This window comes from Mustelus asterias, chromosome 8, assembly GCF_964213995.1.
Source record: "Mustelus asterias chromosome 8, sMusAst1.hap1.1, whole genome shotgun sequence".
In the NCBI taxonomy this organism is placed as follows: domain Eukaryota; kingdom Metazoa; phylum Chordata; class Chondrichthyes; order Carcharhiniformes; family Triakidae; genus Mustelus; species Mustelus asterias.
In genome coordinates, this window is record NC_135808.1 from 120636009 (window position 1) to 120662862 (window position 26854).

The window sequence follows — 26854 nt, forward strand, 5'->3', positions numbered from 1 at the left end:
ATGCCAAAGCAAACATACAGTATTACATAAGCAAAATCCAGAAAGCTTGTGCTCACCTCCAAAGTGATTTGAATGCTTTGGGAAATCTTTTCATATTCTAATACTAAGCAGAAACTTCAAAAACTGTAATTTCCAAAACAATTTGAACTCATTCTAATCTTTGCACATCTAAGAGCAGTATGAACAGATGCTAGAAAGTTGGACATCATTTCATGATGTTTAAATCTTGGATATAAAATTTGAAAGTAGTAAAATAAGCACAACCTAAAAAAAAGTTGCATAAACACCTCGTCATGTTCCAAAGTCCGTCATGACTGTGTCAGTTAGGCAAACACAGCAATCAATTTACTTACATACATAGATAAATGACCAATTAAGTCTATTATCGTTTGAGGGAGACATGCTGGTCAGGATATGAGGTGAATGCTTAGCCCTTTTTAGTTGCTGCCATGGCTCCTTTAAACTTAATGATGGGGTCATGTGACACAAGTGTGGGAACAGCTGTGTTTCTGAGAGCTCTGACGCTACTCACCTTTAATCTTTTCACTTATCCTACAAGTACCTAATCCTGGAGTGAAAACTCCATACCATGTCCCTGGAAAATTTCTGGTTAACTTCTGGGACAAAATGCCAAGTCATGAAAATTCATCATTGAAAGCAGCAACTGGAGAGCCAGGGAGGAGCTGAGCCTCAATATGGCAATCTGGCCAGTGAGCCGGCACTCGATCTGGCAACATCAAAAGCATTGTAGAAGACTGCCACTATGATTAGGGTTATGGATGAATTTGGAGCAGAATTTCACTGCTCATATTGCTGAACTGCAGATTACCAATAAGAAACTTGATGAAGCAGAGGAAAGAATCCTTAAATGTCGAGATGCAGCTTCTTCAGCTGGTGAGGAAAACCCCCTGGAACTATTGGCATCGTCTTTTTTTCTGTATTTTTGTTATTTTAGGGTCAAAGACGGACTCTGACGGACTTCTGTAAAGGTGCAGACAGAGCACTTACCCTGGGAAAAGACTTTGTTTTGTATCAATGGCACCCCGGTATAGCTGGAGATGGGGAAGTATGCTTTGGTGTGCGCCTAAGCATGGCACAAGAATCTTTGGCTGTTCAGCCTTTTCTATACCTCTTTAAATATCTTACATTCCCCTCGACTGAATATGCAATGGCAGTAGCTTTGAAAATCCTGGAACATGTGGCGAATACAATTTTGTTTTAATTGAATGCATCCCTCAGCGTGCTCCTTAGATAGAGCAGGAAGAGTTAGCCTGAAATACCACACCATCAGTATTACTTCAAGTTTAAGACACAGATTTGATCCTATTATATCCTTGTTGTGCCAGGCATGTAGTGAGGATGTGGGGATTTACCCATTTTGTCTTTGACCCTGTGTCAAAATTAAATCCTGGTGGTTAATATCCTTGAAGAGCATTAAAAGGTATCCTGACATAAGCAGTAGAGTAAAATATCCTTTGCTTATGATGGACGGTGGGTCTTTTTTGTTTTCTTGAAGAACGCACTGTGTAGGCTGTATGGCACTTATCCTATCAAAGAAAGGAGGAGTGCGTCTTTTCTTAATTGGGAGAAAGCTGACATAGCTTTGATTCAAGAAACCCTTCTGGAGGGTGGGGCACCTCAAACTGAAAGGGACTGTGTTTCATGTGCCAACCTGTTGCCTTTTGGGCAGCTGTGTCAGCAGTTCTTCCAAGATACTCCAATTAATTTTATCCTTGATAAGATAGCTCTTCTTCTTGGTGCCAAGGCTTCCCCAGTGGAAAAGGAAAATCCCGTTGTCTGCAGAGCCTAAACATGTGTGTTGTTTTGGAACTCCTACAAGGAGTTCAATAAGTTACTTGACTCTTGTCTGGCTTACTCCTATAAGGTCTTCCATAAGTTACATGGCTCTGTCTCTAGTATCGTGTAAGCAAGGGCATTTATCATTATGCCACGTACTCGTGGCTTTATCTTGTTATCCTGTTTATCCCCAATCTCAGAAACATCCTTTCATTGTTTGTATCTTTGGAGACGTCATTTGTAATGAATAGTGAATAATCCAAACCAATCATGTTGATGCTCTCATCTTTCTCTATGTATGTGGAAAAATGATTATGCTGTATTTCACCAATCTTTGAGGGTTTGTTGTTTGTAAAAATGGGGGAAATAGTCAATAAAAATATTTTTTAAAATCTTAATATTCAAAGGATATCATCGATAATGCAGCGTGGGCTCAATACTATCCTGAAGTGTCATCCGAGTTTCACAGGTACAAATCCTGCAATCGCAGAACCCACAACCATGAGAGATAAGGGTGCTGTTAATTAAGACAAGCTCATATTCACTAAACAATAAATGCACTGCAATTGAAAAGACACGATTTATACATACTTTTTTAAAGTCTATAGTATTTTTGCACATTGCCTCTTCATATAATTTTCCTTCCATTCCTGAACATAATGGCTCTAACTGGGATGAACTTCTATACCTCACCCAAGAGACCATTTCTCATACACAACACTAATTAAACACCAAATGTTGGTCAGATACTCATGTTATAAATCGAAAGCAAAACCCACACATGCACTTTCCATAAGTGGTCATGAGCTAAAGAATAGAAACACAATCTAATTTTCCCCATGAACAGGCCATGGACTGGAGCCAACTGAAGTAGTCTGCAGCTGTCCCATTGGAGATCAGTTAATGCAGAAAGCTTGAGGATCAAGTTAGGAATATCCAGATCTTTATGATTCAGTACCACACAAAACAGTACAAATCACCGTTTGCACATCTAAAAAAAATACCATAATGGAAAGTAGTTTTTGCATATAGTTTGTCAAAAATAATATTGTTGAACATACGTCACAATTATATTGGTGTTCTTTATATTCTTCCGAATCTTCTGACCTGCCACTCACCTTGGAACACATATGCCATTTCTTTAGGTTTAATACTGTCTAACTTTTTTTAGTTAGCCACAAATGATTGGACCGTCCCTTGGAATTTACTTTCTCATTGGAATGTGTCTACTCTGTGCACTTGGAAGTATCCCATTAAATGTCTGTCAGTGAATCTCTGCTGACCCATCCTTTAAGCATACTCACCAACTAGCTCTGCTTTTGTACCCTCATAGCTGCCCTTTAAGTTTAAGAAACTAATCTTGGACGCAGTCTTCCCTTCTTCACCATGACGTTATCAGTTAATCATATCTCATTACACAATACCAGGTCTAGTATAGCCATGTAGACTAAAATCCATTATTGCAATACCTGTCCGAAAAGCTTCCATTATCTCTTCGTTTATGCTCTGTCCTACCATGTAATTACAATTAGAGGCCTGTAACCACTCCCACAAGTGACTTACTGCCTTTGCCTTTTCTCATCTCAATCCAAACTGCTTCTAGAACCGTAGAAAATTACAGCTCAGAAACAGGCCTTTTGGCCCTTCTTGTCTGTGCCAAACCATTTTTTGCTTAGTCCCACTGACCTGCACTTGGACCATATCCCTCCACACCCCCTCTCATCCATGAAGCCGTCCAAGTTTTTCTTAAATGTTAAAAGCATTTACCACTTTATCCGGCAGCTCATTCCACGCTCCCACCACTCTCTGCGTGAAGAAGCCCCCCTAGTATTCCCTTTAAACTTTTCTCCTTTCACCCTTAACCCAAGCCCTCTGGTTTTTTTCTCCCCTAGCCTCAGCGGAAAAAGCCTGCTTGCATTCACTCTATCTATATCCATCAAAATCTTATACACCTCTATCAAATCTCCCCTCAATCTTCTACGCTCCAGGGAATAAAGTCCCAACCTATTCAATCTCTCTCTGTAACTCAGCTTCTCAAGTCCCGACAACATCCTTGTGAACCTTCTCTGCACTCTTTCAACCTTATTTACATCCTTCCTGTAACTAGGTGACCAAAACTGTACACAACACTCCAAATTCGGCCTCACCAATGCCTTACATAACCTTACCATAACACTCCAACTTTTATACTCGATACTCCGATTTATAAAGGCCAATGTACCAAAGGCACTCTTTACAACCCTATCCACCTGTGACGTCACTTTTAGGGAATTCTGTACCTGTATTCCCAGATCCCTCTGTTCAACTGCACTCTTCAGAGTCCTACCATTTACCCTGTACGTTCTACTTTGGTTTGTCCTTCCAATGTGCAATATCTCACACTTGTCTGCGTTAAATTCCATTTGCCATTTTTCAGCCCATTTTTCTAGTTGGTCCAAATCCCTCTGCAAGCTTTGAAAACCTTCCTCACTGTCCACTACACCTCCAATCTTTGTATCATCAGCAAACTTGCTGATCTAATTTACCACATTATCATCCAGATCATTGATATAGATGACAAACAACAATGGACCCAACACCGATCCCTGCGGCACACCACTAGTCACAGGCCTCCACTCAGAGAAGCAATCCTCCACAACCACTCTCTGGCTTCTTCCATTGAGCCAGTGTCTAATCCAATTTACTACCTCCCCATGTATACCTAGCGACTGAACCTTCCTAACTAACCTCCCATGAGGGACCTTGTCAAAGGCCTTGTTGAAATCCAGGTAGACAACATCCACCGCCTTCCCTTCATCCACTTTCCTGGTAACCTCCTCGAAAAACTCTATAGATTGGTCAAGCATGACCTACCACGCACAAAGCCATGTTGACTCTCCCTAATAAGTCCCTATCCATCCAAATATTTGTAGATCCTATCCCTTATCACACCTTCTACATCCTAGTTTCCTGAATTTAGGTCATCCCTCTCTAATATGCTAATACCACTATTAATTAACAAAGCCACCCCTCCACCTGTTCTTAACTTCCGGTCCTTCCTAAGTGTCACATGCCCTTCAATATTCAGGTCCCAATCTATGTCATCCTGCCATGTCTCTGTAAAGCTATCAGATCGTACTTATTAATTTCTATTTGTGCTCATTTGTTTTGTATGTTACGTGCATTCAGATAGAGTCTTTTATTATTCTTGTAAGTCTGCTGATTTGTTCTTGGATTTGTATTTTCTATCCATTCTGGTCACGGTCTGTTTATCATTTTCCACATTAGTACCTTTCTCTCTTGCCTTGTCCCTACTCTTTGGTATACCACATTTCCCAAAATTGATCCCTTATTCAGTTTAAAACTCTCTCGACTTCCCCAGTTACGCAGCTCACTAGAACATCAGCTCCAACACAGTTCAGGTGTGGACCATCCCATTGGTATAGATCCACTTTCCCCAGGGCTGGTGTTAGTGCCCCACGAACCATACCAGTCTTTTGAGCCATACTTTCATTTCTTTAATCTTATTTGTCCTATGCACATGGATTAGGTAATAATCCAGAAATTACCTTTGAGGTTCTGCTTCTAATTTGGCATTTCTAATTTGGCATCTGGTTCCTTATACTGGCAATGCAGAACTGCCTACCTCATCCTGCCTATGTCGTTGGTACATACAGCAACGAGAGAATTCCCCTCACTACATTGTCCCCTCCTACGACTACATTATGTGCCCTCCCCCCATTTGAATGGCATCCTGTACCAAAGTGAATTAGTCAGTAACTCATCCAATCAGATGCTTCTCTTCAGCCAATTCAGTTCTTTTCACTCCATGCAATAGTAAGAAGTGGCTGAGTATACCAGATACAGCAAAGGCTATGGGCCCTGACAACATTATGGCAGGTAAAGAATTTTGCCCAAGTCAAGGTGTTCCAGTACAGGTAGAACATTGTACCATAATTGGTCCAACATAAGTTCAGATGGGGTGTGCACAGATGATTGTACAGTTTTCAATTCCATTCATAAATCATCAAAAATCATGGCATCCATCCATCTCAGGAGACAACAACCTGGGTGTGTGTCATTTTTGGATTGAACATCGTCTATTGTGGCCGTTGAGGTTGATTCACGAGTGGAAGTCTCTTCCAGAGCTGGCAGGTAAATAGCAGTGGGCCTTGGTTGACTGATATTTTTCCTCCCGGTGGGCTTCTTTTACGCCATCTGTTTTTTTCCCCCTCTGCTTTTTCCAAATTTACCTAACTGCTTTTCTCCAGGCACTTGGATGAGTGAGCAGAAACAGGGGCCCATAACTTCCAGGTTTCCCAGTGTCACATTTGGGAGGTACCCCAATGATGCACTGGGGAATCCCTTTACGATGTTCCCACGTAAGAGTTTACCCGGCAATTGCGGAGAAGTGCTAACTTCTTCTGGATAATTGCACTGAGCTGGGAACCATCTGACAGAAGTGACTTATACCGCGAACTTTGGATGGTTCTGCCAGTTTTACCCCGATAGTAATTACTCTGAAAGAGTTAGCAGGAAAAGAGTCACTTCTAACTCCACAGTAACTATCTATATACCAAGACCCACACACGCCCAGGACACACCACACACACAACTTCCCCTCACCAGAGCACCCCTACCTTTCCAGTGTGCGGTCCCCCCTCCCATGAAACTTACTTGCTCCCTTTAAATTTAACTATCGTAAAAAGAGGGCACGTCCACACCCCAGTTACTCTACACTGATGCTGCCGGGGGTGCGCTGTACTGCTCCTGGCTCATCCAGTCTGTGTAAGGAAAGTTGGACAAGACAGGAGCTGCGCAATTTCAGTAAGGGTTCATTCATTCAGACTGCCAATCCAGTGGAGATTGCCACTGTGATGAGATTGCAGGCCAGGGTGTTTGTTGATGATTGCCATGTTCAATACCATTCACAACTCCTCAGATATTGCAGCAATTTATGCCTGCATCTAGCAAAACCTAGACAACATTCAAACTTGGTTTGATAAGTGGTAATTAACATTCGCACCACACAAGTGCCAGGCAATGAACATCTCCAACAAGAGAGAATCTAACCATCATCCCTTGACATTCAATGTTATGACCATCGCTGACTCCCCCACCATCAATACCCTGGGGATTACCCTTGAACAACTTAACTGGACGAGCCACAAACACTGCGGCTACAAGAGCACGTCAGTGATTGAAATTCTGTGGCAAGAACTCGCCTCCTGACTCCCCAAAGCCTGTCCATCACCTACAAGGCAGAAGTTGGGAATGTGATGGAATACTCTCTGATTGCCTGGATGAGCGAAGCTTCATCAACATTTCAGAAGCTTGACATCATCTAGGACAAAATAAACACTTGATTGGCACCCCATCCAACCTACCACCCTAAACATTCACTAACTCCACCGTCACCACTGTGGTTGCAAGACACATCATCTGCAGGATGCAATAACTCACTTAAGGTTTTAGTCAACTGCACCTTCCCAACCTACAACCTCTACCACCCAGAAGGACAAGGGCAACATATGCATGGGAACAGGACCACCTGCAAGATCCCCCAGGTCATTCATTCCATCATACCATAGGCATTTCTTCACTGTCAACTGGATCAAAATCCTGGAACTGCTTCCCAAACAGTACTTTGGGTGTGCTTACACCATAAGAAGTGCAGTGATTCAAGATATGGGTGTATAGTGGTAGTGGTTAGCACTGCTGCCTCAAAGCGCCAGGGTCCCAGGTTCAATTCCAGCCTTGGGTGACTGCCTGTATGGAGTTTGCACATTCTCCACGTGACCCAGGTGAGCTCAGTTGACAGAATAGACTATTGTCTGACTGAATCTGTTGAATGTTGTGCCAAATTATGAACTATACTTGCTTACCTGCTGAGCCATTGAATTAGCTATAATTGAGGGTTTTTTTGTGAGGCCAGCAAATACTGCCCATCCCTATTTGCCCTCAGAAGCTGGTGGGCTCCCAATTTTCTGGTAGAACTCAACTGTGTACTGATAAGTGTTACTCAACAGCACTGTCGACAACACTTTCCATCGCTTTGCTGATGGTTGAAAACAGACTGATGTACAGTAATTGTCCAAATTGAACAACTGTCCTATGTTTTGTCATAACTGGCCAACTTTCTACTCGTCAGGTAGATGCTAGCATTGCAGCTGTTCTGTAACAGACTAATAGATATCAATTAATCAAGTTTATATGAAGAAAATGTAATACTCATTGTAGCAACCACTGCACAGATCAAATCACAATGCTCTCCAAAGTTCAATGAAATAATCAAATTTAGCTCTGGACTGGAATTTAATTTTCCTCTTTAATAAATATTGATTAATGATAATCTTACGGAGAACTTGTCTTTTCCATTAGCTAAACTAATCTGAATGAATCAGAAGAGAATGGAGAGGATTACTGGGTGCAGCTAACTTTACTCTGGAATATAAACTAGCACGATTAAAAAATATTCACCAGCATTTCACATTAATGCGCAGGATTCAAATTCCGCTCATCTACCCAAGCTTGTTTCAAAAAAGATTTGCCTAGATATCTTGATTGTTAATTATTCAACTGTTTTCTAAAGTCCTCTGGCTGAGCAATTCAGTCTATGTTCTATTCTTATCTTCAACATCTACATGGATTGTTTGTTTTAATTTATGGGTCTGCTTTCCACGGACAATTAAGAGAGGTTCAACCAAAATTCCTTTATATTTATATTATGTTCTCCCTGGTGTCATGCTTTAATGTGCTGCTGCAGTTTCGTAAAACCAACAAAGTCATCATGTTTTCAGCTGAAATACATTTCTTAGTTCCCTTACTCATTCCTCTTCCCCATTCTGACACAGAATGCCTCAAAAACTTTTATTTTGATATCTGGCCCCAATTTCCTGACAGTTTTGTTCTCCAAAGAATAAAATATTTTGACGACGTGCAGGGAAAGGGCTCATTTTAAAATCAGCGGGTAGACAATGGAGCTAACACAGTGATTACAAATCAAGAACAACAAACAGCGAGCGTACATCTGAAAGCAGTGGCGGCTTGTTCACTTGCTGCCGCTAGAACTTTAAGTGGTTAAACTGCCACCATTCCTACATAATTGTCAAGGAAAAATCAACAGTCGCTTGTAACAACCCAATTGAGAGCTACGATTGAAACCCTTCAACCAAAATTAAGACACTATATCAGATCGGCTCAGGCAAAAGAAAAACCATGAGAAATTAAAATATATGATGCGATTCTATGTAGCCTTCCCTTCTTGTTTACCCACAACAAACAAACAAATGATCGAACAAGTGACCCTTTTGGAAGCAGAAATCAAATTTAGCTCAAGAAGAACCGTTTAAAACAAAGAACATGCAGCAATAGTGTGAAGGTTCCTGAATAAACACTTTATTGTCAACGTTATGAAGTCGTCCCTCAAACGTGTACACTCCCCTGAGGGAGGGGAGGGGAGAGAGAGAGACAGAGACAGAAATCCCTCGAACGTTTGGTCTGGATATTCCGGTCAGTCAATGTGCAAACACATTAGGAGAAGAGAGAGAGAGAGACAGAGACAAATGATCTGTATCCCTATCAGCTCTTCTCTTCCCTGTTTGTCTCTCTCTCTCCCCTCCCTGTTTTGCCATGTCTCTCTCTTTCTTCCCTTCCCTGTTTCGCCCTCTGTCTCTCTCTCTCTCCCTTTCTTTAGAACATAGAACATAGAAAGTCACAGCACAAACAGGCCCTTCGGCCCACAAGTTGCGCCGATCACATCCCCACCTCTAGGCCTATCTATAGCCCTCAATCCCATTAAATCCCATGTACTCATCCAGAAGTCTCTTAAAAGACCCCAACGAGTTTGCCTCCACCACCACCGACGTCAGCCGATTCCACTCACCCACCACCCTCTGAGTGAAAAACTTACCCCTGACATCCCCCCTGTACCTACCCCCCAGCACCTTAAACCTGTGTCCTCTCGTAGCAACCATTTCAGCCCTTGGAAATAGCCTCTGAGAGTCCACCCTATCCAGACCCCTTTCCATCGTTTTGCCCTCTGTATCTCTCTCCCCTCCGTTTCACCCCCTCTCTTCCTTCCCTCCCTGTTTCGCCCGTCTCTCTCCCCTCCGTCTCTCTCTCCCCCTCCCTGTTTCGCCCTCTCTCTCTTTCTTTCCTCCATTTTGCCCTGTCTCTTTCTTCCCTCCCTGTTTCACCCTGTCTATCTCTCTCTCCTCCTTCCCTCCCTGTTTCGCCTTCTCTCTCTCTCCCTTCCCTCCGTTTCACCTTCTCTCTCTCTTCCCTCCCTCCGTTTTGCCCTCTCTCTCCCTTCTTTCCCTGTTTCGCCCTCCGTCTATCTCTCTCTTTCTCTCCTCCCTGTTCCGCCCTCTCTCTCTTCCTTCCCTCCCTGTTTCACCCTCTCTCTCTCTTCCTACCCTCCTTGTTTCGCCCTCTCTCTTCCTTCCCTCCTTGTTTCGCCCTCCGTCTCTCATTCTCTCCCCTCCCTGTTTGGCCCTCTCTCTCTTTCATTCTTCCCTCCGTTTCGCCCTGTCTGTCTCTCTCTGCTCCGTTTTGCCCTCCATCTCTCTCTCTCTCTCTCCCCTCCCTGTTTCGCCCTCTCTCTTCCCTCCCTGTTTCACCTTCTGTCTCTCTCTCTCGTTTCCCTCCCCGTTTCGCCCCGTCTGTCTCTCTCTCTTTCCTCCGTTTCACCCTCCGTGTCTCTCTCTTCCCTCCGTTTCCCCATCTCGCTCTTCCCTCCCTGTTTCCCCATCTCTCTCGCTCCCGTTTTGCCCTCCCTCCCCCTCCCATTTCGCCCTCCCTTCCTCGTTTCGCGCTCCCTCCCCTTCGCTCCCATTTTGTCCTCCCTCCCCCTCGCTCCCTTTTCGCCCTCCCTCCCCTGTTCCGCCCTCCCTCCCCCTCGCTCCCTTGTTTCGCCCTCCCTCCCCCTCGCTCCCGTTTCGCCCTCCCTCCCCCTCGCTCCCGTTTCGCCCTCCCTCCCCCTCGCTCCCCTGTTTTGCCCTCCCTCCCCCTCGCTCCCGTTTCGCCCCCCCCTCCCCCTCGCTCCCGTTTCGCCCCCCCCTCCCCCTCGCTCCCGTTTCGCCCTCCCTCCCCCTCGCTCCCGTTTCGCCCTCCCTCCCCCTCACTCCCTCCCGTTTCACCCTCACTCCCCCTCACTCCCTCCCGTTTCACCCTCACTCCCCCTCGTTCCCTTGTTTCGCCCTCCCTCCCCGTCGCTCCCTCGTTTCGCCGTCCCTCCCCCTCGCTCCATTTTGCCCTCCCTCCCGTTTCGTCCTCTCCCTCCTTCTCTCCCGTTTCGCCCTCTCTCTGCCGTTTCTCTCTCTCTCTCTTCCCTGTTTCTCTCTCTCTCTTCCCTGTTTCTCTCTCTCTCTCTCTTCCCTCCTTGTTTCGCCCTGTCTCTCTCTTCCTTCCCTCCTTGTTTCGTCCTCTCTCTCTCTTCCTTCCCCCCTTGTTTCGTCCTCTCTCTCTCTTCCTTCCCCCCTTGTTTCGCCCTCTCTCTTCCTTCCCTCCTCGTTTCGCCCTCTCTCTCTCTTCCTTCCCTCCTCGTTTCGCCTCCTCTCTCTTCCTTCCCTCTTCGTTTCGTCCTCTCTCTCCCCCTTCTCGTTTCGCCCTCTCTCCCTTCCCTCCTCGTTTCGCCCTCTTTCTTCCCTCCTCGTTTCGCCCTCTCTCTCTCTTCCTTCCCTCCTCATTTCGCCCTCTCTCTCTCCCTTCCTTCCCTCCTCGTTTCGCCCTCTCTCTCTTCCTTCCCTCCTCGTTTCGCCCTCTCTCTCTTCCTTCCCTCCTCGTTTCGCCCTCTCGCTCTACCTTCCCTCCTCGTTTCGCCCTCTCTCTCTCTTCCTTCCCTCCTCGTTTCGCCCTCTCTCTCTCTTCCTTCCCTCCTCGTTTCTCTCTCTTCCTTCCCTCCTCGTTTCGCTCTCTTCCTTCCCTCCTCGTTTCGCCCTCTCTCTCTCCCTTCTCGTTTCGCCCTCTCTCTCTCCCTTCCCTCCTCGTTTCGCCCTCTCTTTCTTCCCTCCTCGTTTCGCCCTCTCTCTCTCTTCCTTCCCTCCTCGTTTCGCCCTCTCTCTCCCTTCCTTCCCTCCTCGTTTCGCCCTCTCTCCCTTCCCTCCTCGTTTCGCCCTCTTTCTTCCCTCCTCGTTTCGCCCTCTCTCTCTCTCTTCCTTCCCTCCTTGTTTCGCCCTCTCTCTCCCTTCCTTCCCTCCTCGTTTCGCCCTCTCTCCCTTCCCTCCTCGTTTCGCCCTCTCTTTCTTCCCTCCTCGTTTCGCCCTCTCTCTCTCTTCCCTCCTCGTTTCGCCCTCTCTCTCCCTTCCTTCCCTCCTCGTTTCGCCCTCTCTCCCTTCCCTCCTCGTTTCGCCCTCTCTTTCTTCCCTCCTCGTTTCGCCCTCTCTCTCTCTTCCTTCCCTCCTCGTTTCGCCCTCTCTCTCCCTTCCTTCCCTCCTCGTTTCGCCCTCTCTCTCTCTTCCTTCCCTCCTCGTTTCGCCCTCTCTCTCTCTCTTCCTTCCCTCCTCGTTTCGCCCTCTCTTTCTTCCTTCCCTCCTCGTTTCGCCCTCTCTCTCTCTTCCTTCCCTCCTCGTTTCGCCCTCTCTCTCTCTTCCTTCCCTCCTCGTTTCGCCCTCTCTCTCTCTTCCTTCCCTCCTCGTTTCGCCCTCTCTCTCTCTTCCTTCCCTCCTCGTTTCGCCCTCTCTCTCTCTTCCTTCCCTCCTCGTTTCGCCCTCTCTCTCTCTTCCTTCCCTCCTCGTTTCGCCCTCTCTCTCTCTTCCTTCCCTCCTCGTTTCGCCCTCTCTCTCTCTTCCTTCCCTCCTCGTTTCGCCCTCTCTCTCTCTTCCTTCCCTCCTCGTTTCGCCCTCTCTCTCTCTTCCTTCCCTCCTCGTTTCGCCCTCTCTCTCTTCCCTCCTCGTTTCGCCCTCTCTCTCTTCCTTCCCTCCTCGTTTCGCCCTCTCTCTCTTCCTTCCCTCCTCGTTTCGCCCTTTCTCTCTCTTCCTTCCCTCCTCGTTTCGCCCTCTCTCTCTCTTCCTTCCCTCCTCGTTTCGCCCTCTCTCTCTCTCTTCCTTCCCTCCTCGTTTCGCCCTCTCTCTCTCTCTCTTCCTTCCCTCCTCGTTTCGCCCTCTCTCTCTCTCTTCCTTCCCTCCTCGTTTCGCCCTCTCTCTCTCTTCCTTCCCTCCTCGTTTCGCCCTCTCTCTCTCTCTTCCTTCCCTCCTCGTTTCGCCCTCTCTCTCTCTCCCTTCCCTCCTCGCTTCGCCCTCTCTCTCTCTCCCTTCCCTCCTCGTTTCGCCCTCTCTCTCTTCCTTCCCTCCTCGTTTCGCCCTTTCTCTCTTCTCTCCCTTTCTTCTGTTTCTCTCTCCCCCTTTCTTCCCTGTTTCTCTCTCTCTCTCCCTTTCTTCCCTGTTTCTCTCTCTCTCTCCCTTTCTTCCCTGTTTCTCTCTCTCTCTCCCTTTCTTCCCTGTTTCTCTCTCTCTCTCCCTTTCTTCCCTGTTTCTCTCTCTCTCTCCCTTTCTTCCCTGTTTCTCTCTCTCTCCCTTTCTTCCCTGTTTCTCTCTCTCCCCCTTTCTTCCCTGTTTCTCTCTCTCCCCCTTTCTTCCCTGTTTCTCTCTCTCCCCCTTTCTTCCCTGTTTCTCTCTCTCCCCCTTTCTTCCCTGTTTCTCTCTCTCCCCCTTTCTTCCCTGTTTCTCTCTCTCCCCCTTTCTTCCCTGTTTCTCTCTCTCCCCCTTTCTTCCCTGTTTCTCTCTCTCCCCCTTTCTTCCCTGTTTCTCTCTCTCCCCCTTTCTTCCCTGTTTCTCTCTCTCCCCCTTTCTTCCCTGTTTCTCTCTCTCCCCCTTTCTTCCCTGTTTCTCTCTCCCCCTTTCTTCCCTGTTTCTCTCTCTCCCCCTTTCTTCCCTGTTTCTCTCTCTTCCCCCCTTTCTTCCGTTTCTCTGTCTCCCTTTCTTCCCTCTCCCTTTCTTCCCTGTTTCTCTCGCTCTCTCCTTTCTTCCCTGTTTCTCTCGCTCTCTCCTTCTTCCCTGTTTCTCTCGCTCTCTCCTTTCTTCCCTGTTTCTCTCTCTCTCCCTTTCTTCCCTGTTTCTCTCTCTCTCCCTTTCTTCCCTGTTTCTCTCTCTACCTTTCTTCCCTGTTTCTCTCTCTCCCTTTCTTCCCTGTTTCTCTCTCTCCCTTTCTTCCCTGTTTCTCTCTCTCCCTTTCTTTCCTGTTTCTCTCTCTCCCTTTCTTCCCTGTTTCTCTCTCTCTCCCTTTCTTCCCTGTTTCTCTCTCTCTCCCTTTCTTCCCTGTTTCTCTCTCTCTCCCTTTCTTCCCTGTTTCTCTCTCTCTCCCTTTCTTCCCTGTTTCTCTCTCTCTCCCTTTCTTCCCTGTTTCTCTCTCTCTCCCTTTCTTCCCTGTTTTTCTCTCTCTCTCCCTTTCTTCCCTGTTTCTCTCTCTCTCCCTTTCTTCCCTGTTTCTCTCTCTCTCCCTTTCTTCCCTGTTTCTCTCTCTCCCTTTCTTCCCTGTTTCTCTCTCTCCCTCTCTTCCCTGTTTCTCTCTCTCCCTCTCTTCCCTGTTTCTCTCTCTCTCTCCCTTTCTTCCCTGTTTCTCTCTCTCCCTTTCTTCCCTGTTTCTCTCTCTCTCCCTTTCTTCCCTGTTTCTCTCTCTCTCCCTTTCTTCCCTGTTTCTCTCTCTCTCCCTTTCTTCCCTGTTTCTCTCTCTCTCCCTTTCTTCCCTGTTTCTCTCTCTCTCCCTTTCTTCCCTGTTTCTCTCTCTTCCCCCCTTTCTTCCGTTTCTCTGTCTCCCTTTCTTCCCTCTCCCTTTCTTCCCTGTTTCTCTCGCTCTCTCCTTTCTTCCCTGTTTCTCTCGCTCTCTCCTTCTTCCCTGTTTCTCTCGCTCTCTCCTTCTTCCCTGTTTCTCTCTCTCTCCCTTTCTTCCCTGTTTCTCTCTCTCTCCCTTTCTTCCCTGTTTCTCTCTCTACCTTTCTTCCCTGTTTCTCTCTCTCCCTTTCTTTCCTGTTTCTCTCTCTCCCTTTCTTCCCTGTTTCTCTCTCTCCCTTTCTTCCCTGTTTCTCTCTCTCCCTTTCTTCCGTTTCTCTCTCTCTCCCTTTCTTCCCTGTTTTTCTCTCTCTCTCCCTTTCTTCCCTGTTTCTCTCTCTCTCCCTTTCTTCCCTGTTTCTCTCTCTCTCCCTTTCTTCCCTGTTTCTCTCTCTCTCCCTTTCTTCCCTGTTTCTCTCTCTCTCCCTTTCTTCCCTGTTTCTCTCTCTCTCCCTTTCTTCCCTGTTTCTCTCTCTCTCCCTTTCTTCCCTGTTTTTCTCTCTCTCTCCCTTTCTTCCCTGTTTCTCTCTCTCTCCCTTTCTTCCCTGTTTCTCTCTCTCTCCCTTTCTTCCCTGTTTCTCTCTCTCTCCCTCTCTTCCCTGTTTCTCTCTCTCCCTCTCTTCCCTGTTTCTCTCTCTCTCCCTCTCTTCCCTGTTTCTCTCTCTCTCTCCCTTTCTTCCCTGTTTCTCTCTCTCCCTTTCTTCCCTGTTTCTCTCTCTCTCCCTTTCTTCCCTGTTTCTCTCTCTCTCCCTTTCTTCCCTGTTTCTCTCTCTCTCCCTTTCTTCCCTGTTTCTCTCTCTCTCCCTTTCTTCCCTGTTTCTCTCTCTCCCCCTTTCTTCCCTGTTTCTCTCTCTCCCTTTCTTCCGTTTCTCTGTCTCCCTTTCTTCCCTCTCCCTTTCTTCCCTGTTTCTCTCGCTCTCTCCTTTCTTCCCTGTTTCTCTCGCTCTCTCCTTCTTCCCTGTTTCTCTCGCTCTCTCCTTTCTTCCCTGTTTCTCTCTCTCTCCCTTTCTTCCCTGTTTCTCTCTCTCTCCCTTTCTTCCCTGTTTCTCTCTCTACCTTTCTTCCCTGTTTCTCTCTCTCTCCCTTTCTTCCCTGTTTCTCTCTCTCCCTTTCTTCCCTGTTTCTCTCTCTCCCTTTCTTTCCTGTTTCTCTCTCTCCCTTTCTTCCCTGTTTCTCTCTCTCCCTTTCTTCCCTGTTTCTCTCTCTCTCCCTTTCTTCCGTTTCTCTCTCTCTCCCTTTCTTCCCTGTTTCTCTCTCTACCTTTCTTCCCTGTTTCTCTCTCTCTCCCTTTCTTCCCTGTTTCTCTCTCTCCCTTTCTTCCCTGTTTCTCTCTCTCCCTTTCTTTCCTGTTTCTCTCTCTCCCTTTCTTCCCTGTTTCTCTCTCTCCCTTTCTTCCCTGTTTCTCTCTCTCCCTTTCTTCCGTTTCTCTCTCTCTCCCTTTCTTCCCTGTTTTTCTCTCTCTCTCCCTTTCTTCCCTGTTTCTCTCTCTCTCCCTTTCTTCCCTGTTTCTCTCTCTCCCTTTCTTCCCTGTTTCTCTCTCTCTCCCTTTCTTCCCTGTTTCTCTCTCTCTCCCTTTCTTCCCTGTTTCTCTCTCTCTCCCTTTCTTCCCTGTTTCTCTCTCTCTCCCTTTCTTCCCTGTTTCTCTCTCTCTCCCTTTCTTCCCTGTTTCTCTCTCTCTCCCTTTCTTCCCTGTTTCTCTCTCTCTCCCTTTCTTCCCTGTTTCTCTCTCTCTCCCTTTCTTCCCTGTTTTTCTCTCTCTCCCTTTCTTCCCTGTTTCTCTCTCTCTCCCTTTCTTCCCTGTTTCTCTCTCTCTCCCTTTCTTCCCTGTTTCTCTCTCTCTCCCTTTCTTCCCTGTTTCTCTCTCTCTCCCTTTCTTCCCTGTTTCTCTCTCTCTCCCTTTCTTCCCTGTTTCTCTCTCTCTCCCTTTCTTCCCTGTTTCTCTCTCTCTCCCTTTCTTCCCTGTTTCTCTCTCTCTCCCTTTCTTCCCTGTTTCTCTCTCTCTCCCTTTCTTCCCTGTTTCTCTCTCTCTCCCTTTCTTCCCTGTTTCTCTCTCTCTCCCTTTCTTCCCTGTTTCTCTCTCTCTCCCTTTCTTCCCTGTTTCTCTCTCTCTCCCTTTCTTCCCTGTTTCTCTCTCTCCCTTTCTTCCGTTTCTCTGTCTCCCTTTCTTCCCTCTCCCTTTCTTCCCTGTTTCTCTCGCTCTCTCCTTTCTTCCCTGTTTCTCTCGCTCTCTCCTTCTTCCCTGTTTCTCTCGCTCTCTCCTTTCTTCCCTGTTTCTCTCTCTCTCCCTTTCTTCCCTGTTTCTCTCTCTCTCCCTTTCTTCCCTGTTTCTCTCTCTACCTTTCTTCCCTGTTTCTCTCTCTCTCCCTTTCTTCCCTGTTTCTCTCTCTCCCTTTCTTCCCTGTTTCTCTCTCTCCCTTTCTTTCCTGTTTCTCTCTCTCCCTTTCTTCCCTGTTTCTCTCTCTCCCTTTCTTCCCTGTTTCTCTCTCTCTCCCTTTCTTCCGTTTCTCTCTCTCTCCCTTTCTTCCCTGTTTCTCTCTCTACCTTTCTTCCCTGTTTCTCTCTCTCTCCCTTTCTTCCCTGTTTCTCTCTCTCCCTTTCTTCCCTGTTTCTCTCTCTCCCTTTCTTTCCTGTTTCTCTCTCTCCCTTTCTTCCCTGTTTCTCTCTCTCCCTTTCTTCCCTGTTTCTCTCTCTCCCTTTCTTCCGTTTCTCTCTCTCTCCCTTTCTTCCCTGTTTTTCTCTCTCTCTCCCTTTCTTCCCTGTTTCTCTCTCTCTCCCTTTCTTCCCTGTTTCTCTCTCTCCCTTTCTTCCCTGTTTCTCTCTCTCCCCCTTTCTTCCCTGTTTCTCTCTCTCTCCCTTTCTTCCCTGTTTCTCTCTCTCTCCCTTTCTTCCCTGTTTCTCTCTCTCTCCCTTTCTTCCCTGTTTCTCTCTCTCTCCCTTTCTTCCCTGTTTCTCTCTCTCTCCCTTTCTTCCCTGTTTCTCTCTCTCTCCCTTTCTTCCCTGTTTCTCTCTCTCTCCCTTTCTTCCCTGTTTCTCTCTCTCTCCCTTTCTTCCCTGTTTTTCTCTCTCTCCCTTTCTTCCCTGTTTCTCTCTCTCTCCCTTTCTTCCCTGTTTCTCTCTCTCTCCCTTTCTTCCCTGTTTCTCTCTCTCTCCCTTTCTTCCCTGTTTCTCTCTCTCTCCCTTTCTTCCCTGTTTCTCTCTCTCTCCCTTTCTTCCCTGTTTCTCTCTCTCTCCCTTTCTTCCCTGTTTCTCTCTCTCTCCCTTTCTTCCCTGTTTCTCTCTCTCTCCCTTTCTTCCCTGTTTCTCTCTCTCTCCCTTTCTTCCCTGTTTCTCTCTCTCTCCCTTTCTTCCCTGTTTCTCTCTCTCTCCCTTTCTTCCCTGTTTCTCTCTCTCTCCCTTTCTTCCCTGTTTCTCTCTCTCTCCCTTTCTTCCCTGTTTCTCTCTCTCTCCCTTTCTTCCCTGTTTCTCTCTCTCTCCCTTTCTTCCCTGTTTCTCTCTCTCTCTCCCTTTCTTCCCTGTTTCTCTCTCTCTCTCCCTTTCTTCCCTGTTTCTCTCTCTCTCTCCCTTTCTTCCCTGTTTCTCTCTCTCCCTTTCTTCCCTGTTTCTCTCTCTCCCTTTCTTCCCTGTTTCTCTCTCTCCCTTTCTTCCCTGTTTCTCTCTCTCCCTTTCTTCCCTGTTTCTCTCTCTCTCTCCCTTTCTTCCCTGTTTCTCTCTCTCTCCCCCTTTCTTCCCTGTTTCTCTCTCTCTCTCCCTTTCTTCCCTGTTTCTCTCTCTCTCCCTTTCTTCCCTGTTTCTCTCTCTCTCTCCCTTTCTTCCCTGTTTCTCTCTCTCCCTTTCTTCCCTGTTTCTCTCTCTCTCCCTTTCTTCCCTGTTTCTCTCTCTCTCTCCCTTTCTTCCCTGTTTCTCTCTCTCTCTCTCCCTTTCTTCCGTTTCTCTCTCTCTCTCCCTTTCTTCCCTGTTTCTCTCTCTCTCCCTTTCTTCCCTGTTTCTCTCTCTCCCTTTCTTCCCTGTTTCTCTCTCTCTCCCTTTCTTCCCTGTTTCTCTCTCTCTCTCCCTTTCTTCCCTGTTTCTCTCTCTCTCCCTTTCTTCCCTGTTTCTCTCTCTCTCTCCCTTTCTTCCCTGTTTCTCTCTCTCTTTCTTCCCTGTTTCTCTCTCTCTTTCTTCCCTGTTTCTCTCTCTCCCTTTCTTCCGTTTCTCTCTCTCTCCCTTTCTTCCGTTTCTCTCTCTCCCTTTCTTCCCTGTTTCTCTCTCTCTCCCTTTCTTCCCTGTTTCTCTCTCCCTTTCTTCCCTGTTTCTCTCTCTCTCTCTCCCTTTCTTCCCTGTTTCTCTCTCTCTCTCCCTTTCTTCCCTGTTTCTCTCTCTCTCTCCCTTTCTTCCCTGTTTCTCTCTCTCTCTCCCTTTCTTTCGTTTTTCTCTCTCCCTTCCCTGTTTCTCTCTCTCTCCCTTTCTTCCGTTTCTCTCTCCCCCTTTCTTCCGTTTCTCTCTCCCCCTTTCTTCCTTCCCTGTCTCTCTCTCTCCCTTTCTTCCCCCCCGTCTCTCTCTCTCCCTTTCTTCCCCCCCCCCCCCCTATCTCTCTCTTTCCTTTTCTTCCCTGTTCGTCTCTCTCTCCCTTTCTCCCTCTCTCTCTCTCTTCCCTGTTTCTCTCCACCCCCCCGCTAGGTACCGACTGCATTGTTCCAGCACTAAAGGAGGGCTTGTGTCCTCCTCTGTGACAAACACAATGAAGGGACCCGGGGGGGGGGGGGGGGTGGAAAGAGAGTGGCTGCCAACCGACTCCACAGCTCAAAACTACCCCAGATAATAAACACAAAATTAATCCTACCCCGTGAAGGGGAGAGGGAGGGGAGGGGAGGGGAGGGGGAGAGAGAAAAAAACGGCCCAACTTTTCAGGGCAGGTGTGTGAGGGAGGCGGTGAAGCCGTTGTGATAAATCTGGCGCACACACACACACACACACACCTTGCTGCCCCAAATCCCAGCCAACAGGAACAATTTGAAAAGCAACTGAACCCAGCCCGCTCCCCGCACCCCCCCCCCCCCCTGCCCTCCCGGGGGAGGGGATTGGGTTTCACCGAGCCACCCAAACCCTACCCCGGGGCTGTCAGCCGTCGATGCTGAGGGAGGGAGGGAACCATCGCCCTGCCAACCAGCCCCGCTCGCCTCGCCTCGGCCTCACAAACCGTCAGCGGAACGGCAAACACATCAACCCTCACACTCACCCACAGCTCCGTCCCCCAGTGCATGGCTGCCGGTTATAACTTCGCTTTATCGTCCGAAATGTTATTGGCGGGGGGGTGTTTGGTTGAAGAACAACAGTCTCTCTCTCTCTCTCCCCTCAGCTCGGTCGGTGAGTGTGAGCGAGCGCGCGCTGTGTTATTATTAACGCCGCCTCCTTCCTCCTTGTCCTTCTCTCCAGGCGAGCGCTTCATTTACATTCGCGGTGGAAGCCGGGATACTGGAGGGTTGACCTGGGCTGAGATTGGAGGCTGAAGACAAGTCTCCCAGGATCGCTGCCCTCAGGAGGGAGGCACTGACTCACTCTTCCTGGGTGGGTTACCCACATTCATTGACTCCGCACACAATGATGCAGGCAGGCAGGCAGCGCACAAAGGTGTGTGATTGCGACACACGCACCGAAATATCCTCCGCGCTTTCCTGGCTGTGGGCACAAGGATAGGGGGGGTTAAAAAACATCAGCCTTTGTTCACATGCAAAGTCGGATGCCAAGGTACCACGTTGCAAACCCAAAACCACAACATAACGCAACCGAATACCCTGTCTTTCCGGGCAGGGTATGTTATTGTTCTATAACAACAAAGATAAAAGCAAAATGCTGGAATCTAAGACAGAAAATGCTGGAAAATCTCAGCAGGTCTGACAGCACCTTTGGATGTAAATTGAGTCTGTGTATGCCCTGTCTGTGAACACAACTCTTCACTCACCTGATGAAGGAGCGGCGCTCCGAAAGCTCGTGCTACCAAATAAACCTGTTGGACTTTAACCTGGTGTTGTGAGACTTCTTACAGCATCTTTGGAGACCGAATAGAGCCAATGTTTTGAGTCTGGAAGACCCTTCCTCAGACTGCATCCTGACTCGAAACGTTGGCTCTATTCTCCCTCCACAGATGTTGTCAGACCTGCTGAGATTTTCCAGCATTTTCTGCTTTTGTTCTTTAACAATTTTGACAGTGTTAATTACAAACAGAAAATGCTGGAAATACCCGGTTTTCGGATCTCAAACAATGATGAGATGGAGTACAGGAAAGAGATAGAGAATTTGGTGAACTCTCAATAATCTCTCCAACAATGTCAACAAAACAGAGGAGATAGTCATCGACTTCAGGAAGCATAGTGGAGAAACTGCCCATCAACATCAATGGGGATGAAGTGGAAATGGTCGAGAGCTTCAAGTTTTTAAGTTTCGAGATCACCAACAACCTGTCCTGGTTCCCCCCATGCTGACACTATGGTTAAGAAAGTCCACCAATGCCTCTCACCAACTTTTACAGATGCACCATAGAAAGCATTTTTCTAATTGTATCACAGCTTGGTATGGCTCCTGCTCTGTCCAAGACCACAGTAAAGTACAAAGGGTCATGAACAAAACCCAGTCCATCACTCAAACCCGCCTCCCAAACATTGACTCTGTCTACACTTTCTGCTGCCTCAGAAAAGCAGCCAGCATAATCAAAGACCCCACGCACCCTTGGCATACTATCTTCCACCTTCTTCCATCAGGAAAAAGATACAAAAGTCTGAGGTCACGTATCAACTGACTCAAGAACAGCTTCTTCCCTGCTGCCATCAGACTTTTGAATGGACCTATTAAGTTGATCTTTCTCAATGCCCTAGCTATGATGGTAACACTACATTCTGCACCCTCACCTTCTCTATGAATGGTATGCTTTGTCTGTATAGCACGAAAGAAACAATACTTTTCACTGTATACAATACATGTGACAATAATAAATCAAATCAAAGGTCGGGCAGCATTCTGTGGAGAGAGAAAATAGTGCTAACATTTTGAGTCCTCTAATTCTCGCCATAGATGCTGCCTGACCTCATAGAATCATAGAAACCCTACAGTGCAGAAGGAGGCCATTCGGCCCATCAAGTCTGCACCAACCACAATCCCACCCAGGCCCTACCCCCACATGTTTACCCGCTAAGCCCTCTAACCTACGCATCTCAGGATTCTAAGGGGCAATTTTTAACCTGGCCAATCAACCTAACCTGCACATCTTTGGACTGTGGGAGGAAACCGGAGCACCCAGAGGAAACCCACGCAGACACGAGGAGAATGTGCAAACTCCACACAGACAGTGACCCGAGCTGGGAATCGAACCCGGGACCCTGGAGCTGTGAAGCAGCAGTGCTAACCACTGCGCTACTGTGCCGCCCAAACCGTGTCGACCTGCTGAGTTTATCCAGCATGTTCTGTTTTCAGATCAGTATTTTACAAAATGGAAATCTGATCTTGTATATATTGTAGCCCTATTTGGAAGATTGTAGAGGAAACCTATAACTTGTCGATATGGTAAAGGTTAAGATGTTATTTTTGAAATGAATGAGATTATTTTATTAGAGGGCTTCATCATTTCCAGGTTGTCTCACAGGAATTGACTGTGAACGACCAGTTTTATCAACATGAAACTAGTGACTGACAGCCAACCTGCATTTGTATGGCAGTATTTATTGTTTACAATAGAAACACAAAATGTTGAAAGTATATTACTGACCCATCATGCTCTTTTTAATATATTTTTAAATGTCCGCTCAGCATTTCTATTTTGTTGTATAAGCCTAACAAACAATATGATTGAGGATACAATTAAAATATATCCAACTTTTGAAAACAGGAGGATGAGATATTTGTATATCCAATCTTCAAAAATGAAACTCGGTGAAAACTGTTTTTGAATGTGATTCACTTGCAATGATAAAAAATAGATCGACGGCAACATTGAACATAATCAATTTTCAGCTTAAAACAAGAACAAAATGTGCTGAAAAAGCTCAACAGGTCAGGCAGCATCTACAGAGAGAAACAGACTTAATGATTCAGGTCAGGTTCAATGAAGAGTGCAGGAGGGCATGGGAGGAGTAGCAACCTAAAAATGAGATGTCAACTTGGTGAAGCTACAAAACAGGACTACTTATATGTCAGACAGCATAAGTGGTAAGTGGTAGAACGAAGCGATTTCACAACCAACAGATCAGATCTAAGCTCTGCAGTCCTGCCACATCCAGTTGTGATTGGTGTTGGACACTTAAATAATTCACTAGAGGAGGAGGATCCACAAAAATCCCCATCCTCATTGATGAAGGAGCCCAGCACATCTGTACAAAAAATAAAGCATTTGCAACACTCTTCAGCCAGAAATGCCGAGTGGATGATCCATCTCAGCCTCCTCTGGAGGTCCCCAGTCTCCAGCCAATTCGATTCACTCCACTTGATGTCAAAAATGGCTGAAGGCACAGGATACTGCAAAGAGTATGGGCACTGACAATATTCCAGCAGTAGTACTGAGGACTTGTGCTCCAGAACTTGCCAACCTGTTCCAGCTACAACACATCTACCCAGCAATGTGGAAAATTGCCCAGGTATGTCCTACACACAGAAAGCAGGACAAATCCCAACCCGGCCAATTATCCCTCCATCAATCTACTCTCAATCATCAGTAAAGTGATGAAAGGGGTCATTAAGTGGCATTGCTTAGCAATAACCTTCTCATTGATACTCATTTGGGTTCAACTAGGACCACTCTGCTCCTGGCCTTGTTACAGCCTTGGTTCAAACGTGGTCAAAAGAGCTGAACCCCAGAGGGGAGGTGAAAGTGACTGCCTTTGACATCAAGGCAACTCTTGACCGATTGTGGCATCAAGGAACCCTAGCAAAACTGGAGTCAATTGAAATCGGGGGCAAAACTCCACGCTGGTTGGAATTAAAACTAGAACAAAGGAAGATGGTTGTGTTTGTTATAGCCTGTCCACCATCTACAAGGCACAGATCACTTGCCTGGATTAGTGCAGCTTAAACAGCACTCAAGAAGCATGAAAGCATTCAGGATAAAGCAGCTAAGTTAATTGGTACCTCATTCACAAAGATACACTCACTCCACCACCAATGTACAGTGGCAGCAGTGTGTACCATCTACAAGATGCACTGCAGAAACTCAACAAAGCCCTTTAGACAGCACCTTCCAAACTCACAACCACTACATCTAGAAGGATGACGGATCAGATATATGGGAATCCCACCACCTGCAAAGCCACACACCATCCTGAATTGGAAGTATATCGCTGATCCTTCACTGTTGCTGGGTCAAAATCCTGGGATTCCCTCCCTAATAGCGCTGTGGGTGTTCTTCCAACACATGGACTGCAGCAGTTCAAGAAGGCAGCTCACCACCACCTTCTCAATGGTAATTAGGGATGGCCAATAAATGCTGGCCTAGCCAGCAACACCCACATCTCATCAACAAATAAATAAAAAAAATAGGCTTCAATGAGAACTACATAATTCTCAGTTATATTCCTGCCACGTTACAAGTATTGTAATTTAAGCCATAAAAATATCCAATAACTCTTGGAAATCTGCAGTCTCCAAAAAGAATGAAGAATAAATATTCTGCAAACTCAGACATTGTTTTGCCTTGTTTGGAATTTAGTCATATGGGAAGTGTCACATGAATAGAAAAGCACAATATTATTTAAATGGAGAGAGGCTGCAGAATGCGGCAATACAGAGAAATCTGGCTGGCCTTACCTATGCATCACAAAATAACATTAGACTGCTGGTATAGCAAGTAATTAGAAAGGCAAATTGCATGTTGGCCTTTATTGCAAGGGAACTGGAACATAAAAGTAGGGAAGTCTTGCTGCAGCTGTGCATTGGTGATACCCCACCTTGAGTACTCTGTGCAATTTTGGTCTCCTAACTTAAAAGAGAGATATACTTGCATTGGGAACATGTCAAAGAAGGTTCACTAGGCTGATTCTTGGGATGAAGGGGTCGTCTTGTGAGAAAGGTTTGCACAGGTTGGGCCTGTACTCATTAGAATTGTCATTAAAAGTAGGGGCAGCACAGTGGTCAGCACTGCTGCATCAATTCCTGGCTTGGATCACTGTTGGTGTGGAGTTTGCACATTCTCCCCATGTCTGCGTGGGTTTTCTCCGGGTGCTCCAGTTTCCTCCCACAGTCTGAAAGGCCTGATTGTTAGGTGCATTGGCTATGATAAATTCTCCCTCAGTGTACCCGAACAGGTGCCAGAGCATAGCAACTAGTGGATTTTCACAGTAACTTCATTGCAGTGTGAATATAAGCCTACTTGTGACTAATAAATAAACTTTACTTTACTTTTGAATGACTATGTACTATGAGATGGTCGAATTAGCACATTTATGATATTTTTAATGTGACATGACTGCTTAAAATTAAAGTTTCCTCAATTGAAATTGAATTTGCTTCTAGTTTGGCTATGTGGGTAAAATGCAGTATTTGAATCATAGAATCGCTACAGTGCAGAAGGAGGCCATTCGGCCCTTCGAGTCTGCACTGACCACAATCCCACCCAAGTCCTATTCCCATAACTCCATCCATTTACCCCAGCTAGTCCCCCTGACACTAAGGGGCAATTCAACATGGCCAATCCACCTAACCTGCGCATCTTTGGATGTGGGAGGAAACCGGAACACCCGGAGGAAACCCACGCAGACACGGGGAAAACGTGTAAACTCCACACAAACAGTGACCCAAGCCGGGAATCAAACCCGGGTCCCTGCTGTGAGGCAGCAGTGCTAACCACTGTGCCACCATGCTGCCCACAGTGGCACTCTGTAATAAAAGTGTGATAATAGTGATTCAAGCATCAGAATATGTGTATGTTTCAATAAAACACATTGCAATTTTAGTTTGACAATTTTAACTGTAATTTTTGAGTGTAACTACAATTTTAGTTACAGTTTTGTGAAAATGGAGGAACAGTGTATCCACATAGCGGTAATTTAGCGTCATTCAAGGAACGTTAGCCAACTGAACTGTCCTGGTCCAGGTCTAAACAAGTCTCTTTCGAGGAAATAGTTTCTGCTCACATCAAAGAACAAAGGAATGGGAGTAGGCTGATCTGGAGCTCAACTCCACTGTCCTGCCTTTGATTTACATTCCTTATCCAAATTTCTAGCAACTGCCACCCTTCGCAAATGACAGTCCATGCGAGGTTAACTCCTCCCACAGAATGTAGCAGCTACAAGTCTCTCAACAAGTGCAGACATGTGCAGCATTGCCAGTCACTCATCTCCTGAAAGGAAAGGTGTTTTTGGTAGACCCTTGGTCATCCGAGTCACCTCTGTGAGCTGGGTCTGACCACCTGATCCTCCAGGTCTTGCTGGGGCTCCCCTGGAGCATGGTTCTCGAAGGTGGGGTAGGTCGGGCCCTGTCCTTCTCCTCCTCAATCGGATCACTGCCATCAAGAAGGCAGCATTGAGCACGGACTCCATTATTCAATCCTTCTTCTCCCTTTTTAGGCCCTAGCATCGGTCAAAGCCTCCAAAAGATCCGGAATCCATGTTGGTGCTCTTTTGCCAGCTTTTCATTCCCAGCTGCTTCTTCTGGGGTTACAGTGTCAATTTTGTTGCAGCACCATTGGGATTTTACTCGATCTTGGTGATGGGAAACCACCCTCATGGGAAATGACTTCAAAACATCCAAAAATTGGTGCAACAAATGAATCAATCAGGTGTTTCCTAGGCTGGGCTTGGGTAATTACATTCAAAGTGAACTAGGGCAAGGATGGTGAAGTGAAACTGCAAATGGTGGATAACTTTCTTTTTAATATGCTAAAAGTATACAGCAAATTTGTTAGGATCTTCAAGGGGAGGTCAAATTAAAATTTCAGATTTAAACCCTCCCTCTAATCCGGAACCTGAAAATGCGGTTGACTGTCACAGAGATTAAACCCATGGGTTTAACGGCCCTCAAACACATTTCTTTTGAAAAGGTGGAAACGGGCAGATGATAACAATTACAACTTTCATTTGTGTAGCACCTTTAACTTAGTTCCACGTCATTTCACAGAAGTGTTATCAAATAGAATTTGACACCATGCTACATAAAGAGATATTAAAACAGCTGGCCAAAAGCTCGGTCAAACAGGTAGGTTTTACAGAGTGTCTAAAGGGTAGGGAGTGAAGTAGAGGGGTTTCAGGAGGGAAATCCATAGCTTATGTTGGAGCAATTAAAACCTGAGCTGCGTAAGAGACCAGATTTGAAGGAGCACAGGAATCTCGGATGGTTATAGTGCTGCAGGAGCCTGGAGG

General features: G+C 46.5%; 1 protein-coding gene across 7 annotated transcripts in view; it reads right to left on the bottom strand.

Annotated features, from left to right (window-relative positions):
• Nucleotides 1–20195, bottom strand: part of fnbp1l (formin binding protein 1-like) — a 154574-nt gene extending 134379 nt beyond the window's left edge. For 6 of the 7 annotated variants that reach the window (XM_078218833.1, XM_078218830.1, XM_078218831.1 and 3 more), the window contains exon 1: nucleotides 19756–19969. In XM_078218833.1, the coding sequence (XP_078074959.1) occupies nucleotides 19756–19779 (24 nt within the window). In that variant the 5' untranslated portion in view covers nucleotides 19780–19969. Of the gene's footprint in view, nucleotides 1–19755 lie in introns of all 7 variants that reach the window. The other variant, XM_078218834.1, reaches the window with a different exon arrangement.
• Between the last annotated feature and the right edge of the window lie 6659 nt (nucleotides 20196–26854).